The following is a 20,533-nucleotide window of genomic DNA, read 5'->3' on the forward strand; positions in this document are numbered from 1 at the left end:
GTGTTGTAACACTAAAGTCGGTTTTATGCAGCGGGGCCCTGGACTAATTTTTACAGCATTATATTACCTTACTAATTAAACCTGTTTACCGATCCTTGTATCAATTTGCGTACACGTGTTTCCTGTTGCAGGAAGGGGGATAATTACGTCCAGCGTGACAACTATCGGCTCGATGGCGGCCCCACCTTTCTGCCATCTTGTTAATTGTTCCAATAATTTATAGCTATCTAATTTCGTCTCGCTGAGATCGTTTTTCGAGGACTGGCAAATACATCAGTCAGTTATGTTAACAACAGGGAGTGTGTAATATTTAATTGCTCTCTGCAGATGTCTGGAGACCTGGAACTCTTGTATCCCTTCATGTAAATATACTCCTCTGTTATAGGGTGTATCGCCATGTATAACACTCGTTGGTTCTGCTTTCATGTGCAGCTAATTTGAGTACTAGCTTTCCTTCAATTTTTCAGACGGCCTTTGAGTGCTCTTCGAAAAACCGATAAAAACAGTTTGTTCTTTCATCTTATTGGACACACCACATGTTCCAGTTTCTACTAATAGAATTCTTCTGAACTGACAAGATGGGTTTATTCATCTCGGTCATGTACGGTTGTGTATCTCCCACTGTTCGTTGAATTGCTATTCTAAGTATTCGTGGCATCTCACACGGTTAGCAGAGCAGTGAGTGGGTTATGTGCTACGTCGCCTATAGCAATTGTCCAGCAATGTCACAGTAGAGGACACCAGAAATGGGTTTCACACATCGAACCGGAGTCTTCGGCGTGACCAGCGAACGCTTTATCCACTAGGCTACCCCACCGCCGTCATTTTCGCAGACAAGATAGCCCGACTCGCCGTCAACATCAACACATGATCATCTCTTAAAGCCTGACAGATGAATAGGCAAAGTCTAATACACTGTTAACACTGCGCAACTCACTGATTGTTTGATTGATCTCCCAAGGCAGGGATATATCATTTGCGTTTATAAGAAACAACGTTGGCGAGCACTGCTGGCGACAGATTTCTGGTCTTGAGTTACCATTTTGCATTCAAAACACATATCTGCCTTTAGATTTGGAGTTAATATTCTCTATGGTTCTCTATCAAATGTCCGCTCCTAAAACTCCCTCATCTGACTTCCGAGCACAACTTAGATTTGATATGTGATAATTTCTTCTCACGTATTTGGAATATAAAATGAAAACATTCAATAGCATAGCGTGAGACCGATCAGTGATGTCACCAATATAAGAGTGATCGATGACGTTAAGGAAGAAAGACTGATCAGTGAGGTTAACAAAGTAAGACTGATCATTGATGTCAAAATTGTAGGACTGATCAATGATGTCAAGGGTGTAAAACTGAACAGTGATGTTAAAAATGTAAGATTGATATGTGATGTTAATGATGTAAGACAGATCAGTGATGCTAAGAATATGACTGATCATTGATATTAAGAATTTAAGACTGATAAATGATGCTGAGGATGTGAGAATGATCAGTGATGTTAAGAATGTAAGACCGATCAATGATGTTAAGGAAGTAACAATGATCAGTGGTGTTAAGGAATGCAAGACTGATTAGATGTATTAAGCATGTAACATGAGGTTAAGGATGTAAAAATCAATGATGTTAAAAATGTAGGACTGATCAATGATGTTAAAACTGAACAGTGATGTTAAGACTACAAGACTGATCAGTGATGTTAAGAATGTAAGACCGATCAATGATGTTAAGGAAGTAACAATGATCAGTGGTGTTAAGGATGTAAGACCGATCAGCGACGTGAAGCCTTTATGGATGACGGTGGTGCTACTGGTTCCGATGAGTCTGCTATCACTAGATATAGCCAAATTCTTGGGAGGTCCCAACAGGTGTCATCCCGGCAACGACATATGGGTATAAGTATTCCCATTTCTCATCGTAGATCTACTGAAATCATAGTTAACATGCTGTATATGCAGGTCTGTTTCAACAAGCCTTAGCAGGTGGTTCGTGTCGACGTGAAAACGTCCCCGTTTCCAATATTGCTGAAAAGGTGGTAGCACCTTCGCACCTCTTTGCAATGCTGTAATTGCATTCAGAAGTTGCAAAAAGTCTACCTCCTCAACAACCCACTTTGTCTTTACATTGTTCAGTTCTCTGTTTGTTGTCCTACGCGGTGCAAGACATCCATATGGTAATGGCTGCATATATAAGTCATCGCAACTTGGCTCAAGACAGTTTTGCAAACGTGAACAGAAATATCGTTTGAAATTTACTGAGAACTTGTTGACGTCCCCACAGAAAACATCTATTTGACATTTCGGGATATGACATTTAAACAAGCAATAAAAATGCTAATGGTCACCAACTGTATTCCTCTCCACCCTTTGCCACCACCGCCCTGCTATTGTGTTTCTTCTTTAACATGAATTGGAATATCCTCTAGGATTGACAACATCAAAACACGGGCGTGCGTGAGTGAGTTTAGCTTTACGCCGCAGTCAGATTATTTTCCAGCTATATGCGGCGGTCTATAACTAATCCAGTCTGGACCATACAATCCAGTGATCAACAGCATGAGCATCGATCTGCGCAATTGGGAACCGATAACATGTGTCAACCAATACAGCGAGCCTGACAACCCGATCCCATTAGTCTTCTCTTACAAGAAGCATAGTCGCCTTTTCCGGCAAGCATAGGCTGCGGAAGGCCTGTTCTACCCCGGGATCTTCTCGGGTCTCAAAACACGGGAATTCGCCCCAGAGGTTTAAGGTATTTCAGGTATACTGATGATCTGATATCGTTCCTTTGTTGACAGATAGCTATTACAACGCGTTAATTCACTAACCTGAACGGCACAAAACAATAAGGAATCATTTTTAGTTGACAGTGATTAGTGAAGACGTGCATTTCAGTCATGATATACTGTGGTCTTTGTTTTTAGTAAACACGTTTTGTAATTCACATTATCTTAATATGTACCACCTTAAAGCTGGGATATTTCAGAGTGTGACGTAAAACAAAACTCACTTTCTCAATCAGTCACCACTCACACTCTTTATCTGTAATTTCATCGACGTGTTGGGTTGGTTATATATATTGCATTATGTCACAGGACTAAAGATATGGTTATCGGTGTTGAGTGATATGAAACATGTACTGGACAAAAATTTTGAATAATGAGGTCTTCAATGACATACTGATAAAATATCACTCACATAAATACGAATATCCTTAACTTATTTTGTCCAGTATAGATAACTGCTGCCGCCATGTAACTGGAATATTGATGAATGCGGCGGTAAACTAAACTCACCCACTCACGCACTAGATTACTACTTGTGTGTGTAGCAGTGTTTGACAGAGGACACCTGCTGGTAGTTTCCATGTCGACATTTTTGACGTCCCTCGAAGGGCGTGAGGTAAACAAGTTAATTGCATCGAGCAGGGTATTTCTAAGTAATGTAAGTATCATTAAATGAGCCTCGGTTATTTAAAATTGGTCACATGTCTAGAGTAAGTGCTGGTACAGATGCCGATTCCAAATTGTATGAACGGAATGTGTCACTGTTTTAAACGAACCTTGTTCTTCTAACACAGTCAAGTTGATCAAAGGGCTAAAGACAACGCTCAACAAGAGCACATGACAACAATTTGTATCAACGTACAGACGTAACGGGTAGTCGCCAGGTTGTGAATGGACAGACCCAAGGGTGGGTACGTCAGTTTGTGTGTTACAGGTGTTTTGCTTAACGCCAGGCTCAACAAATGTCCGGCTATGAAACGGTTGTCTGTAGGTAATCGAGTCTGGATCAGAGTGACGCTGTAAGCATTAAGCAGCTAGAAAACGACGATGTGTATCAACCAAGAATGCGGACTTTTTTCATAATGTGCTGGCCTGACCACCTGAAACGCCTCTAACGACAAAATGGTTTCATGGAGAACACTTCTTAGTATATGTTCACGGGTGAATTGATAATCAGTAAACGTAACAAAGCCATTCAACGAATGACAATCCAACTGATTAGCCTACAAATTAAAGTTGGTACACTATGCATCATGTTTCTGCCGATACACAGGTGTAACCGTTTTGTAACGTATGCAGTCAGAAGCAATAAGGTATTTGAACTGGTATCGTAACTCCCCTGTCCATAAACAAATCGTTAGAAATTGCCATGAAATACTGCAGTTCTAAACTGCAATGAAATCCTGCTCGAATTGTGTTTATCAGGTAAGACACATACCCATTCCTGAATGGAACCTTTACATACTCGCAACATGGTTTTGCTCTGAGCTGTGAGATTTTATGGCGCTTCTGTAGAATCCGAATTGTCTCGTAACTTTGATGTCGTTTCCCTGTTGCAATGTTGCCATGATGTATCATCAAGGCCTCTGTATATGTCTGTACAAACCATGGTGCCGATAAGTACTAGTATAGTACATTGACACATGGAGAGACCAAATAACTGAAACCCGAATAACACGTTTGTGGAAGCAAAACAATTAACAGGGATTTAATGAATTTATAGTTTGCAAATTGTATGAATTTGAACGACATATTTTCATTTGTGAAATAATATGAGGCACGTATTCAGGCTAGATCTATGTGTATCACTTTTACGTTACCTTTATTTCTGACTTTGGCAGCATGTATGTTGACATGTATTTGATTCTGGTCTGCAGGTGTCTGTGACCCTTGGGACTCCGTGCAGTGCCAGGCTATGAACGGCTGGCTAAAGTGTAACCAAAATGGCCTCCACTGTCCCGCCATCAAGACACCATGTGAGTTATACTTATCCTGAATAAATCAGACAAGTTCTGGTTCCATTTGATATATAGGCGGATCCAGAGAGGGGTACGCATCCCCCTTTTGTCCTCAAAGCCTGTCAATAATCGAGTCTGGAACAGGCAATCCAATGATCAACATCACTGTCATTATGGAAGGATGACGTGTGCACTAGTGTCATCACTGAATGGTAATCTATACAGTAGTGTCATCACCGAGGGGTAATCTATGCAGTAGTATCATCACTAAAGGGTAATCTATACAGTAGTGTCATCACCGAGGGGTAATCTATGCAGTAGTATCATCACTAAAGGGTAATCTATGCAGTAGTGTCATCACTGAAGGGTAATCTATGCAGTAGTGTCATGACTGAAGGGTATCCTATGCAGTAGTGTCATGACTGAAGGGCAATCTATGCAGTAGTGTCATCACTGAAGGGTAATCTATGCAGTAGTGTCATGACTGAAGGGTAATCTATGCAGTAGTGTCATCACTGAAGGGTAATCTATGCAGTAGTGTCATCACTGAAGGGGATCCTATGCAGTAGTGTCATCACTGAAGGGTAATCTATGCAGTAGTGTCATCACTGAAGGGTAATCTATGCAGTAGTGTCATTACTGAAGGGTAATCTATGCAGTAGTGTCATCACTGAAGGGTAATCTATGCAGTAGTGTCATCACTGAAGGGTAATCTATGCAGAAGTGTCATCACTGAAGGGAATCCTATGCAGTAGTATCATCACTGAAGGGTAATCTATGCAGTAGTGTCATTACTGAAGGGTAATCTATGCAGTAGTGTCATTACTGAAGGGTAATCTATGCAGTAGTGTCATCACTGAAGGGTAATCTATGCAGTAGTGTCATCACTGAAGGGTAATCTATGCAGTAGTGTCATCACTGAAGGGTAATCTATGCAGTAGTGTCATCACTGAAGGGTAACCTATGCAGTAGTATCATGACTGAAGGGTAATCTATGCAGTAGTGTCATGACTGAAGGGTAATCTATGCAGTAGTGTCATCACTGAAGGGTAATCTATACAGTAGTGTCATCACTGAAGGGTAATCTATGCAGTAGTGTCATCACCGAGGGGTAATCTATGCAGTAGTATCATCACTGAAGGGTAATCTATGCAGTAGTGTCATCACTGAAGGGTAATCTATGCAGTAGTGTCATGACTGAAGGGTATCCTATGCAGTAGTGTCATGACTGAAGGGCAATCTATGCAGTAGTGTCATCACTGAAGGGTAATCTATGCAGTAGTGTCATGACTGAAGGGTAATCTATGCAGTAGTGTCATGACTGAAGGGTAATCTATGCAGTAGTGTCATCACTGAAGGGTAATCTATGCAGTAGTGTCATCACCGAGGGGTAATCTATGCAGTAGTATCATCACTGAAGGGTAATCTATGCAGTAGTGTCATGACTGAAGGGTAATCTATGCAGTAGTGTCATCACTGAAGGGTAATCTATGCAGTAGTGTCATCACCGAGGGGTAATCTATGCAGTAGTATCATCACTGAAGGGTAATCTATGCAGTAGTGTCATCACTGAAGGGTAATCTATGCAGTAGTGTCATGACTGAAGGGTATCCTATGCAGTAGTGTCATGACTGAAGGGCAATCTATGCAGTAGTGTCATCACTGAAGGGTAATCTATGCAGTAGTGTCATGACTGAAGGGTATCCTATGCAGTAGTGTCATGACTGAAGGGCAATCTATGCAGTAGTGTCATCACTGAAGGGTAATCTATGCAGTAGTGTCATGACTGAAGGGTAATCTATGCAGTAGTGTCATCACTAAAGGGTAATCTATGCAGTAGTGTCATCACTGAAGGGGATCCTATGCAGTAGTGTCATCACTGAAGGGTAATCTATGCAGTAGTGTCATCACTGAAGGGTAATCTATGCAGTAGTGTCATTACTGAAGGGTAATCTATGCAGTAGTGTCATCACTGAAGGGTAATCTATGCAGTAGTGTCATCACTGAAGGGTAATCTATGCAGTAGTGTCATCACTGAAGGGAATCCTATGCAGTAGTATCATCACTGAAGGGTAATCTATGCAGTAGTGTCATTACTGAAGGGTAATCTATGCAGTAGTGTCATTACTGAAGGGAAATCTATGCAGTAGTGTCATCACTGAAGGGTAATCTATGCAGTAGTATCATCACTGAAGGGTAATCTATGCAGTAGTGTCATCACTGAAGGGTAATCTATGCAGTAGTGTCATCACTGAAGGGTAACCTATGCAGTAGTATCATGACTGAAGGGTAATCTATGCAGTAGTGTCATGACTGAAGGGTAATCTATGCAGTAGTGTCATCACTGAAGGGTAATCTATACAGTAGTGTCATCACTGAAGGGTAATCTATGCAGTAGTGTCATCACCGAGGGGTAATCTATGCAGTAGTATCATCACTGAAGGGTAATCTATGCAGTAGTGTCATCACTGAAGGGTAATCTATGCAGTAGTGTCATGACTGAAGGGTATCCTATGCAGTAGTATGATCACTGAAGGGTAATCTATGCAGTAGTGTCATGACTGAAGGGTATTCTATGCAGTAGTGTCATCACTGAAGGGTAATCTATGCAGTAGTATGATCACTGAAGGGTAACCTATGCAGTAGTATCATGACTGAAGGGTAATCTATGCAGTAGTGTCATCACTGAAGGGTAATCTATGCAGTAGTATCGTCACTGAAGGATAATCTATGCAGTAGTATCATCACTGAAGGGTAGTCTATGCAGTAGTGTCATCACTGAAGGATAATCTATGCAGTAGTGTCATCACTGAAGGGTAATCTATGCAGTAGTGTCATCACTGAAGGGCAATCTATGCAGTAGTGTCATCACTGAAGGGTAATCTATGCAGTAGTATCATGACTGAAGGGTAATCTATGCAGTAGTGTCATGACTGAAGGGTAATCTATGCAGTAGTGTCATCACTGAAGGGTAATCTATACAGTAGTGTCATCACTGAAGGGTAATCTATGCAGTAGTGTCATCACCGAGGGGTAATCTATGCAGTAGTATCATCACTGAAGGGTAATCTATGCAGTAGTGTCATCACTGAAGGGTAATCTATGCAGTAGTGTCATGACTGAAGGGTATCCTATGCAGTAGTGTCATGACTGAAGGGCAATCTATGCAGTAGTGTCATCACTGAAGGGTAATCTATGCAGTAGTGTCATGACTGAAGGGTAATCTATGCAGTAGTGTCATGACTGAAGGGTAATCTATGCAGTAGTGTCATCACTGAAGGGTAATCTATGCAGTAGTGTCATCACCGAGGGGTAATCTATGCAGTAGTATCATCACTGAAGGGTAATCTATGCAGTAGTGTCATGACTGAAGGGTAATCTATGCAGTAGTGTCATCACTGAAGGGTAATCTATGCAGTAGTGTCATCACCGAGGGGTAATCTATGCAGTAGTATCATCACTGAAGGGTAATCTATGCAGTAGTGTCATCACTGAAGGGTAATCTATGCAGTAGTGTCATGACTGAAGGGTATCCTATGCAGTAGTGTCATGACTGAAGGGCAATCTATGCAGTAGTGTCATCACTGAAGGGTAATCTATGCAGTAGTGTCATGACTGAAGGGTATCCTATGCAGTAGTGTCATGACTGAAGGGCAATCTATGCAGTAGTGTCATCACTGAAGGGTAATCTATGCAGTAGTGTCATGACTGAAGGGTAATCTATGCAGTAGTGTCATCACTGAAGGGTAATCTATGCAGTAGTGTCATCACTGAAGGGGATCCTATGCAGTAGTGTCATCACTGAAGGGTAATCTATGCAGTAGTGTCATCACTGAAGGGTAATCTATGCAGTAGTGTCATTACTGAAGGGTAATCTATGCAGTAGTGTCATCACTGAAGGGTAATCTATGCAGTAGTGTCATCACTGAAGGGTAATCTATGCAGTAGTGTCATCACTGAAGGGAATCCTATGCAGTAGTATCATCACTGAAGGGTAATCTATGCAGTAGTGTCATTACTGAAGGGTAATCTATGCAGTAGTGTCATTACTGAAGGGTAATCTATGCAGTAGTGTCATCACTGAAGGGTAATCTATGCAGTAGTGTCATCACTGAAGGGTAATCTATGCAGTAGTGTCATCACTGAAGGGTAATCTATGCAGTAGTGTCATCACTGAAGGGTAACCTATGCAGTAGTATCATGACTGAAGGGTAATCTATGCAGTAGTGTCATGACTGAAGGGTAATCTATGCAGTAGTGTCATCACTGAAGGGTAATCTATACAGTAGTGTCATCACTGAAGGGTAATCTATGCAGTAGTGTCATCACCGAGGGGTAATCTATGCAGTAGTATCATCACTGAAGGGTAATCTATGCAGTAGTGTCATCACTGAAGGGTAATCTATGCAGTAGTGTCATGACTGAAGGGTATCCTATGCAGTAGTATGATCACTGAAGGGTAATCTATGCAGTAGTGTCATGACTGAAGGGTATTCTATGCAGTAGTGTCATCACTGAAGGGTAATCTATGCAGTAGTATGATCACTGAAGGGTAACCTATGCAGTAGTATCATGACTGAAGGGTAATCTATGCAGTAGTGTCATCACTGAAGGGTAATCTATGCAGTAGTATCGTCACTGAAGGATAATCTATGCAGTAGTGTCATCACTGAAGGGTAATCTATGCAGTAGTATCATCACTGAAGGGTAATCTATGCAGTAGTGTCATGACTGAAGGGTAATCTATGCAGTAGTGTCATGACTGAAGGGTATCCTATGCAGTAGTGTCATGACTGAAGGGCAATCTATGCAGTAGTGTCATCACTGAAGGGTAATCTATGCAGTAGTGTCATGACTGAAGGGTAATCTATGCAGTAGTGTCATCACTAAAGGGTAATCTATGCAGTAGTGTCATCACTGAAGGGTATCCTATGCAGTAGTGTCATCACTGAAGGGTAATCTATGCAGTAGTGTCATTACTGAAGGGTAATCTATGCAATAGTGTCATCACTGAAGGGTAATCTATGCAGTAGTGTCATTACTGAAGGGTAATCTATGCAATAGTGTCATCACTGAAGGGTAATCTATGCAGTAGTATCATCACTGAAGGGTAATCTATGCAGTAGTGTCATGACTGAAGGGAATCCTATGCAGTAGTATCATCACTGAAGGGTAATCTATGCAGTAGTGTCATTACTGAAGGGTAATCTATGCAGTAGTGTCATTACTGAAGGGTAATCTATGCAGTAGTGTCATCACTGAAGGGTAATCTATGCAGTAGTGTCATCACTGAAGGGTAATCTATGCAGTAGTGTCATCACTGAAGGGTAACCTATGCAGTAGTATCATGACTGAAGGGTAATCTATGCAGTAGTGTCATGACTGAAGGGTAATCTATGCAGTAGTGTCATCACTGAAGGGTGACCCATGCAGTAGTGTCATCACTGAAGGGTAACCTGTGCAGTAGTGTAATTATTGGAGGGTGACCCATGCAGTAGTGTCATCACTGAAGGGTAACCTATGCAGTAGTGTCATCACTGAAGGGTAATCTATGCAGTAGTGTCATCACTGAAGGGTAATCTATGCAGTAGTATCATCACTGAAGGGTAATCTATGCAGTAGTATCATCACTGAAGGGTAATCTATGCAGTAGTGTCATGACTGAAGGGTAATCTATGCAGTAGTGTCATGACTGAAGGGTAATCTATGCAGTAGTGTCATGACTGAAGGGTAATCTATGCAGTAGTGTCATGACTGAAGGGTAATCTATGCAGTAGTGTAGTTATTGAAGGGTGACCCATGCAGTAGTGTCATCACTGAAGGGTAACCTATGCAGTAGTGTCATCACTGAAGTGTAATCTATGCAGTAGTGTCATCACTGAAGGGTATCCTATGCAGTAGTGTAATTATTGAAGGGAAACCGATGCAGTAGTGTCATCACTGAAGGGTAATCTATGCAGTAGTGTAATTATTGAAGGGTGACCCATGCAGTAGTGTCATCACTGAAGGGTAACCTGTGCAGTAGTGTAATTATTGGAGGGTGACCCATGCAGTAGTGTCATCACTGAAGGGTAACCTATGCAGTAGTGTAATTATTGAAGGGTAACCCATGCAGTAGTGTCATCACTGAAGGGTAGTCTATGCAACGGTGTCATTGTTGAAGGGTAACCCATGCAGTAGTGTCATCACTGAAGGGTAATCTATGCAATAGTGTCATTATTGAAGGGTAACCCATGCAGTAGTGTCATCACTGAAGGGTAATCTATGCAATAGTGTCATTATTCAATGGTAACCTATGCAGCAGTGTCATTATTGAAAGGTAACCCATGGAGCAATGTCATTATTGAAGGGCAACCCATGCAGTAGTGTAATTATTGAAGGGTAGCCTAGGTATGCCGTAGTGTCATTACTGAGGGGTAACCTATGCAGTAGTGTCATTACGGAAGGGTACCCTACGCATGTGGGATGTCGAATAGTGCATGATTGAAGATTATGAAAAATGTTACCTTAAACACACTACTGGACACAACTATTTGCAATATCCATGCATAAGAAAGTAAGATTCTTTATGTCAGTATCATTATTGAAGGATAACCCATGCAGCAGTGTCATTATTGAAGGGTAACCCATGCAGTAGTGTAATTATTGAAGGGTAGCCTAGGTATGCCGTAGTGTCATTACTGAAGGGTAACCTATGCAGGAGTGTCATTACTGAAGGGTAACCTATGCAGTAGTGTCATTACTGAAGAGTAACCTATGCATGTGGGATGTCGAATAGTGCATGATTGAAGATTATGAAAAATGTTACCTTAAACACACTACTGAACACAACTATTTGCAATATCCATGCATAAGAGAGTAAGATTCTTTATGGATAACAACTTCATTATTACATATGATGCGACGTTTCGGTATGGATCCTCATACTGTTGCCAAGGAAGAGTGAAGTACAGACTTAAGTACAGGGACAAAGCATTAACAACATGTAGGCATGAATCAAAGGGATTAAGAACAACAACAATGGATGGTGGTAATGATGTGACAATAAGAGGAAGCCAATGGAAACTGTAGCCGAAACAAAGTATACGTGGCTGATAAGGTAATAGAATACACATATATTTGATTTATTAACGGAGCAGTATGTTGTATCACATTGATTATGAGAGTGTATATTTGGAAAACAGCTATAACTGTAACACGGGGTACTGTGTGGTTCTTCGAAAACATTAAGAAATCAATCAACTCTATATATCTACGTGCTTGTCCATCTTTTTGACACAGTTTCTCTCTTCCAGCCACACGAAATCTGTCCTTCACCTTCCCAGAGACAGTGATTCCGGCAAGGGAGACAACTTATTACTGCCAACTCTTTGACCTTCCGGTAGATGATGACTATCATCTTGTGGCCACTGAGCCTATATTGGTCAACACGGATACTGTTCATCACATCCTTTTGTTTGGCTGTGACCCGTCAGGTGCGTTCATTATGTTTTAGCAAACCCATTTGAAACAATATACTCGTCAAAAAGCACCTTACAGTCCTCTAGGGCCTTGATTTGCGAAGCTTTCTTAGCGCTAAGATAGTCGTAAGTTAATGTTAATGTATGACACTTACGACTATCTTAGCGTTTAGAGAGATTCGAAAATGTAGTCCCTGGGGACCTAACCCAAGCGTTTATAATACGACGCCACTCGTTCGCCAGTGGTACAATATCGAGTTACGATAGTTCGTAAAGTTACGAACGTTTTGTTGGCCGGGTCCCTGGTGTCGGGTAGCCATCCTGGTGCCTAAGAAGCAGAACGTTCAAAATATGCAAGCAGCTCAGAATGCATGGTGGTGAACGAGTGCCGGCCCGATTGGCCGTTGAATGTTCTTGACTGACCTTGTTCCAAAATGGGGTTCATACACTGTACTTCTGTACGAAATTGAACCAATGAATGCAGTGTGCTGAACGGACGGATGGTCCACTTGGCCACCCCTCAGCTAGCATAATAAGCAGGCCTTATGCCACAGAGCACCATGAATGTCGTATCGAGTAGGCCAAAGTTAGTTATCGTACAAGAAGGTGAAAACACTTCACCAGACACTTGAGTACAGTGTGATTGGTGTCGTCTAATGTTGATACTGTTGCTACAGATAGCGATGTCCAAGCAACACCCGAGCCGTTCATGTGTGCCATGTTGGCACACCCTAGATGCCTGGACATCATCGGCACTTGGACAGTGGGTAGTCGTGGAGACTGTCTCCATGACAACGTGGGTTTTAGCATTGGCAAGACAGGGTACAGGAAGGCTGCTCTCCAGGTGAGAATCTGTTATTTTTCGTTAATGTTATACCATATGGCGAATACAGCTACTGTGGAAACACTCAAAGCACCCCATGTACAGTACACAAGATTGGTCATTCATTGTACAAGAATACTTCGTCTAGCGGTAAAACGTGTGAGAACATATGTTGTTGCTACGAGACATATCACACCGAACACATGTGTTTTTTGTGTTACCTTACAGTTCTTATGTATACATAGATCTTATGTATTATTTCGGTAATGTGATTGTAACTTTCTCAGATACATTGGAACAATCCCTCCTTGTTGGCCAACACGACGGATGCTTCTGGACTCAGGATGTATTTCACACCGTCGCGACGCAGTTATGATGCGGGGATGCTGTTGGTTGGCCAGGAATATCTGGAGATAACCCCCCAGCCGCCCCCATCAAAACAAGTCACCTTCTCACAGGCATGCCCCGGGCGATGTACCCAGGAGATGCTGACTGAGTCCATCTTCATCACTGCAACTGTAAACCACATGCACTACCGTGGTAGGTAGCTGGGATGTGGGTCTTCATTCATCACAGTCACTGTCAAACACATGCGATATATGGTTAGGTAGCAGGGATGTGGGTCTTCATTCATCACAGTCACTGTCAAACACATGCGATATATGGGTAGGTAGCTGGGATGTGGGTCTGCATTTATTACAGTCACTGTCAAACACATGCGATATATGGGTAGGTAGCTGGGATGTGGGTCTGCATTTATTACAGTCACTGTCAAACACATGCACAATTAGTGTAGGTAGCAGGTATGTGGGTCTTCATTCATCACAGACACTGTCAAACACATGCGATATATGGGTAGGTAGCAGGGATGGTGGTCTACATTCATCACAGACACTGTCACACACTCACACTATTCGGGTAGGTAGCAGGGATTGGGTCTTCATTCATCGCAGACGCTGTCAAACACATGTCCTGTCTGGGTAGGTAGCAGGGATGGGGGTCGTCATTCATTACAGACACCGTCAACAATATGCTGTCATGAACGACTGGTGTTGTCAGCAGGATGCACCGATGCGTCACTGGCACAATGCATGCATAAACAATACATGCATAAACAATACATGCATAAACAGTACATACATACACGGGATATCTTATATTCCTTATTCACCACTGTTGCTAACACACTCAGATTACCCGGGTGCGTGCCATGAGACATATCGAAAGTGAAATAGTATCAACAGATTTCCTGAACACATCTTACCGCTGCGATCAAATACGTAGACTACAACTCTAGTTGTGTGTTACGTAGCAATGGCGCTAACTGTCACCACACTTGTATGATCTAAACTTATAACGTGCACATTGCACTTCCCACACATGGCCACCGAACAGAGTATGGAATTCACTGAAGCATCCCTACTATCTCTATAATGTAAAAACTGACATTTTTCTTGCAGGTGTGAGTCAAAGGATAGAGCTCTACCGGAATGGCAGCAAGGTGCGCGACATCACATACGACAGATTCTATCACTACGACAATCCAGTGATCTACTCGTGAGTTTTATTCAAATTTCTATTGCAGAGTGAGTGGGTTTAGTTTTACGCCGCACTCAGCAATATTCCAGCGGTCTGTAAATAATCGATTGTGGACTAGACAATCCAGTGATCAACAGCATAAGCATCGATCTGCGCAATTGGGAACCGATGACATGTGTCAACCAAGCCAGCGAACCTGACCACCCGATCCCGTTTGCCGCCTCTTACGACGAGCATAGTCGTCTTTTATGGCAAGCATGGGTTGCTGAAGAGTTATTACACCCGAACCTTCACGGGTCCAAATTTATTTAGGAACTGAAAATGTTAAAAAGGGACATGAAACTAGTTAGGACGGAATTAACGGATGTGACGGATGTGTCGTGATGTTACATCTGCCAACCAAACAAGCATCGTTTTCTACTTAGGATGACCGCGAATTAATTTCAAAATAATTTGTACACTCCTCAAATTCAAAATGTTAAACATATCTATGAGACGTGTATATATTACAGGGAATGTGTGAAATGAGGGATCTGGTGTAATCCGTAAAACAGCCAGTGAAATCACTGTGACCCAAGGGGATTGTGTAATTCATTTTATTTGACATCAACAACCAAATGACTGTATTTGATTTTCTTTGGCCGCAAAGAAATATCCTTTAAATAATGACCTTCTTAAAAGATCCTATTTTCATTGAAATGACGTGGAAGCATTATGCTTTCTGGTGCTATACACTGGCATTCTTATCCCCCCCAGGTTTAACCCTCCAGTCGAAGTGCGCCCTGGCGATGAGATACGAACAACCTGCGTCTACGAAACACCTACGTCTGGCAAATCCATGTGTTTCGGAGACGGAACACAGGACGAAATGTGCTACGGATTCATGACGTATTACCCAAAACAGAACCTTCCCATACCATGGTGCACTGCCAGGAAGTCAGTCCAGAAGTGTGACCGATTCCTCCCTAAGTTCCGAAACAATTCCATTGACGGTTGCTATTGGTTAGCCTTCCTCCAACCAACCAATCAGGATACGATAAATATATTCAAATCTGTGCTCGGCCATTGTTTAGACGCCAAGACAGAAGAAAACAGGTGCACGGATAGCTGTTTAGCTTCCATTAAATCAGCTCGGGAACACCCCTGTCTGTCGGGAGATATCGGTAGTTACATAATATCAAAGTTTCGCCGTACATCGATAGGGTTTCAGTTCCTGAATGCATTATTTACGTGTGACTGTGAGGACAGGTTTGACAATGGCTACTGTGATAAGCGGTACCGAGGAGGAACTCTTGGGGAAGCTTCCCAAAAGATGTGTGCTGAAAGATATACATCGATTAAGACGGTATCGCCTTATAATGGCTCTTCACCTACGACTTTGACATCACTGACAGTTCTTACTTTGGTTTCAGTTTCAATAACGTCGCTTTTGTTTGAAACACCTTCTTGATCGTCAAGACATCAGCATCACAATGAATCAATTTGCTCACAACTCATGACGTCCATCGAGTGACCACTCTGTGTTGTGACAGAGATCAAAGAGGCACGACCAGAGGGTCAGGTTAATGACATGTCCAAGCGTGACTGTAGATATGTCCAACATGATACCAAAACACTACTATGCAACATACCATGCAAGGTCATTGTTATCCTACGCTGTTTACATTTTTGCAACGAAATAATCTTTTCTTTAAAATATAATGCGTGTGCATGTCTCTTTCTTGACCACAGCTATACGAAGGCAAATATACCATTAACAAAGGTAGGGGATATTTCATTTTGCGAGCCTACCACTAGCCAGTGCATGTGAGAAAAAGTAATATATACCCATACAGATGAAACATTTCCAAAGGAATGGAATAACCTGGCACATTTTCTCCTGAATTTCTCTTCATCATCTGTTTCCTCCTTGGCTTCATCATTTGCATTTTATCAATCTTGTGAATCCAAAATCCCCTACTTTTTTAGTGGTACAGTACACACATTACACATTCCTGCTACACTAATTTACATCAAAAATTGTCACTCCTGCTTAGTTCCTGAACCATCACACGTCATTCTTGCACCACCAACTCGTGAAGGTTTGGGTTAGAAGAGGCCTGCAGCAACCCATGCTTGCCACTATTCTTGTCGTAAGAGGCGACTAACGGGATCGGGTGGTCTGGTTCGCTGTCTTGATTGATACATGTCATCGGTTCCCAATTGCGCAGATCGATGCTCATGCTGTTGACCACTGGATTGTCTGGTCCAGACTCGATTATTTACAGACCGCCGCTATATAACTGGAATGTTGCTAAGAGCGGCGTAAAACCAAACTCACTCGCTCTTGCAGCACCTACAATCGTTTAATAAGATGCTAATAAGAAAAAGGATGCGATGCCTTGACTTGCTTCACGAATCATCGCAAATAACGTTATCCTGTGTGAAAACTGACGTCAGTATATTACCAAAAATAGTAACTTCACAGACGTTTAAATATGACAGACATGCGAGTGTGAAAAACGACCAAATATATTTGAAGAATTGACTTCAAAATATTTTGCTTCATGAAATCATCGTGAAAAACAATGTGCATCCTGTGTAATAACTGTGAGAATTCGTGCTGATAGATAATTAGTAAGAGAAACTCCACAGACTGTTCATCTTGAGCACATGCACATGCACATGCACAGTGATACGAAGTAACGCTTCTCGCCTTTCATTACTCAATGCAATATCCGTATCCCAGATGCCATTCGTAACACGATCTGTGATCGCCCTAGTGGGTTGCTCAGAGGATACAAGGAGTAATAAACAGTTACTACCCATAATAAATTTAGACTCACTAGTGCAAATGTAGTCATTTAGGTCAGTCAGTTGTTCTAAACTACTTTTTGAAACATATTCCATACTGTCTGAAGGTGCTGTTTACATAAGAACTGATGTATTGTAAACAAATTCGTAAGGTTGAAGTGATTATTGTTTAGAGTTCAATAAATGATGAAACTCAGGGACAACTGGCGCATTCTGAACAAAGCACCAAAACGCAGCTGCTCATATGCACGATATAAATGCACATCCTCTTCAGAGGTTTGATGCTTGACCCTCGTTCAATTTAACGGCATAAGGTTTGCATTTGGTTCTGCCGTGTTAGTGGAGGAATTCATCTTCCATGTAACCATGGAGTACAAACAGTGAGTGCTTTTAGTGAGTCTAAACTGTTTATGGGTGGCATTGGTGATACTGAAGTCCCTCGTATAAAGGTACGACAGACTAATGGGAACTTTAAACACTCCGACCAGAGTTTTCTTCAAGAAGAAATTTTGTGTTTGACTTAGGTCCGGTATTCAAAAATATTGAGACAGACATGACAGACTAATATCAGTAGATCATAAGGAGAGGCTAGCGTTGGCAACACATATCATATATAAAGGGAAAATATACTTTGGAGGTACTCCCGCGAGTTGACGAGTCATTTGTTCTGTACCCCTTCGTGCTTAGGCGGTACCCAGTTGCATAAAATGTACATAAAATGGTCTTGCTAAGGACTTGAGTCCCTATTCGGCCTGGTAGTCATGACGGACAATAGGTATGACACGCACACACAGAGACACACACCTTCTTATGATGTTTTTCTTACTTTGAAATGTGCTGCTGTTAGTCGGGGCACACATAGGGTTGTGGTGTTGCTTCCCCATGTAGGACGAGTCACTGACATGACACAAGCGATTTCAAACACAAGCTCCATAGTTCGGTATGGAATAATATTGCTGAGACTGGGTGACAGTATTCACGTTGTGCTCGCTGTTAGGGCCTATTGCTCAGAGTTCCCATGGGAATATTCGATGTGCCTTTATTCATTTGTTGTAATATTTCTGGATCTGGCGTTTGTTATATGTCTGTGTGAAAACAGCAGTTGGCTCTTTGGTGTCAAGTTTGACAAGATCACTAGTGTGATGAATATTTCAGTTTTGAAAATCACCACTGTCTGTGACAATATTATCACCACTGTCACATTCATCATTATCTTACCTCACCCATAAATGTCTTCTGATTGGTTGTCCGCTCATGTATTAATTTCAATGTACCAAGCGAGTAACATTCAATGCACCCCGCTGGGAATGCCGTTCTTCATGGTAGTAATTCTTTATCTCAAATAACATTGACTCACCAATGAAGTGTGAAATTTATGATGTTCTGCGAAGGCAAATCGATGACATCTAGCAAACTGACAAATGTAGCAAAATCTAGCGATGGCTACGAAAATGTTTGTACCCGTGCTTCGAACATTTCAAAATTAACATTGAGGTGTTCGGTAAGATAAACACGTTGTTCACGGATCCCTCGGGACCCGTGGGTGCTGGACTCTTGATGTTTGTTCATGTTCCCCTCGGTCTTCGGGCTCCGGGAACATTAACAAACATTGAGGACACATGAACCCATGTTCCCCTCATGACCAGTGAACAACTTATGTCGGTGATAACAAAATATTCTACGTAATTGCTATAGTATATTAGTCACCAACGACTCATCATTTAAAGGTAGGGCTGTAATTATTATTAAATACTGAGTAAAATATCTAAATAAAATAATTGTAATTAGCTGAAAGAGTCGTAAACATAACGTTTTTCGAACATAAGGCTAAAAGGTGTGTGTTTGAAAGTAATGAAAAGCGTTCTGTCTTTGAACATACCCCTTGCCTACCGAGATATTAATGAATTACTGATGCCAAATGTTTATAGCAATATCGGCCGCTGTCATGAAGCTGGCATCGAGTAAAGTGGCGAGAACTCACAGGTGCTTGCCGCGCTGACAGGGGCCTAGCCACCATGATGATCATAAGCGAAAAGGAGCCCGCGCTTATACTTGATTGTTGCCAAAAGGGCTGGGCAAGACCTCAATACTGTTGAAATATAACGGTTGTGAGCATATCGGGGTACACGGAAAGATTTGGCTGTCTACTCGCCTGGCCGATGATCAGGGTTCGCATCCAAACGAGTACAAAGCGTGAAACCCATTCCTACATAATATGGTTGAATTGGTGTTACAGTCGCTGCTGTCACTTCCATTCGCCATCACAAGTCAGAAGCGGAGGTGGTTTTAACTGGTCTGTGTCAGTCATTAATATACATACTGTCCCGCATCCCACGTTTTCATGATGAACGATATATCTCCGTGTTGACGTCAAGTGCATGAAAGGTGTAGTATAGACTAGATGAGTTGGCGTTGTCCTTACTTACCATCACATGTTCTAATGTATGAAGTATTTGTAAAAATGAACTATTTCAGATAAATATTATACTTTTCCAAATGTTGTTGTTTATACACTGCCATTAACTCAGTTATCCAAACTACTACTAGGCTTTCACAGAGAGAAGGCCCGGATTCGTTACTCCAAATGGGCACAATGTGTTAAAGATCACATATACTATAGAGGGGTACAAAAACATTAATCATATCTTGCAACATTATAAAAAATTAAAACTACTCATTTCGACATTTATTTGCCTTAAATCAACCCTTTAGACAACAACGCACAATTCTCTCCGGCGAGTGGAATTTCAACCAATCAGAGGAACGCGTCTCCTTGACGTAATGTGAGGTATGTTTTTGTGGGCCACTGTAGAATTCATGTGCATTTCCTGGGGTAAAGTATCTTGGATACAGGTTTGTCTAAACATGAAATCGTGACGATTGTCGTGAAAAGTGAAAGCCGTAAGTTCTGACAATCTACTGCCATTTAACTTGGTCACCTGCTTTGCGTAGTTTCCGTGTTACAAGCGGCGTCATGCAAAATTATTGCGTATTCTTATATATACGGTCATGATTCAAATACATAATTATTTAACAACGAATATGAAGTTATTGAGATTTTCAAACTTGATGAAAACAAACCATCATCTACTTGAATCTCGAACTGATTCTTACGATTTTGTATGTCGCGAACATCCGTCAGTCTGAGAATAAATGCTATTTAGGATTG

The 20,533-nt window shown here is 41.7% G+C and overlaps 1 protein-coding gene across 1 annotated transcript in view; it reads left to right on the top strand.

Annotated features, from left to right (window-relative positions):
* The window catches only part of LOC137273376 (dopamine beta-hydroxylase-like), a 63,409-nt gene extending 47,137 nt beyond the window's left edge, over positions 1-16,272 (top strand). Inside the window, exons 4-9 of the mRNA XM_067805997.1 lie at positions 4,669-4,767; positions 12,045-12,224; positions 12,887-13,053; positions 13,320-13,572; positions 14,493-14,589; positions 15,328-16,272. Coding sequence (XP_067662098.1) covers positions 4,669-4,767; positions 12,045-12,224; positions 12,887-13,053; positions 13,320-13,572; positions 14,493-14,589; positions 15,328-16,021 — 1,490 coding nt within the window. The 3' untranslated portion in view covers positions 16,022-16,272. The remainder of the gene's footprint in view (positions 1-4,668; positions 4,768-12,044; positions 12,225-12,886; positions 13,054-13,319; positions 13,573-14,492; positions 14,590-15,327) is intronic.
* Positions 16,273-20,533: the final 4,261 nt, after the last annotated feature.

This window comes from Haliotis asinina, chromosome 2 (genome assembly GCF_037392515.1).
Source record: "Haliotis asinina isolate JCU_RB_2024 chromosome 2, JCU_Hal_asi_v2, whole genome shotgun sequence".
Taxonomy (NCBI): Eukaryota; Metazoa; Mollusca; class Gastropoda; order Lepetellida; family Haliotidae; genus Haliotis; species Haliotis asinina.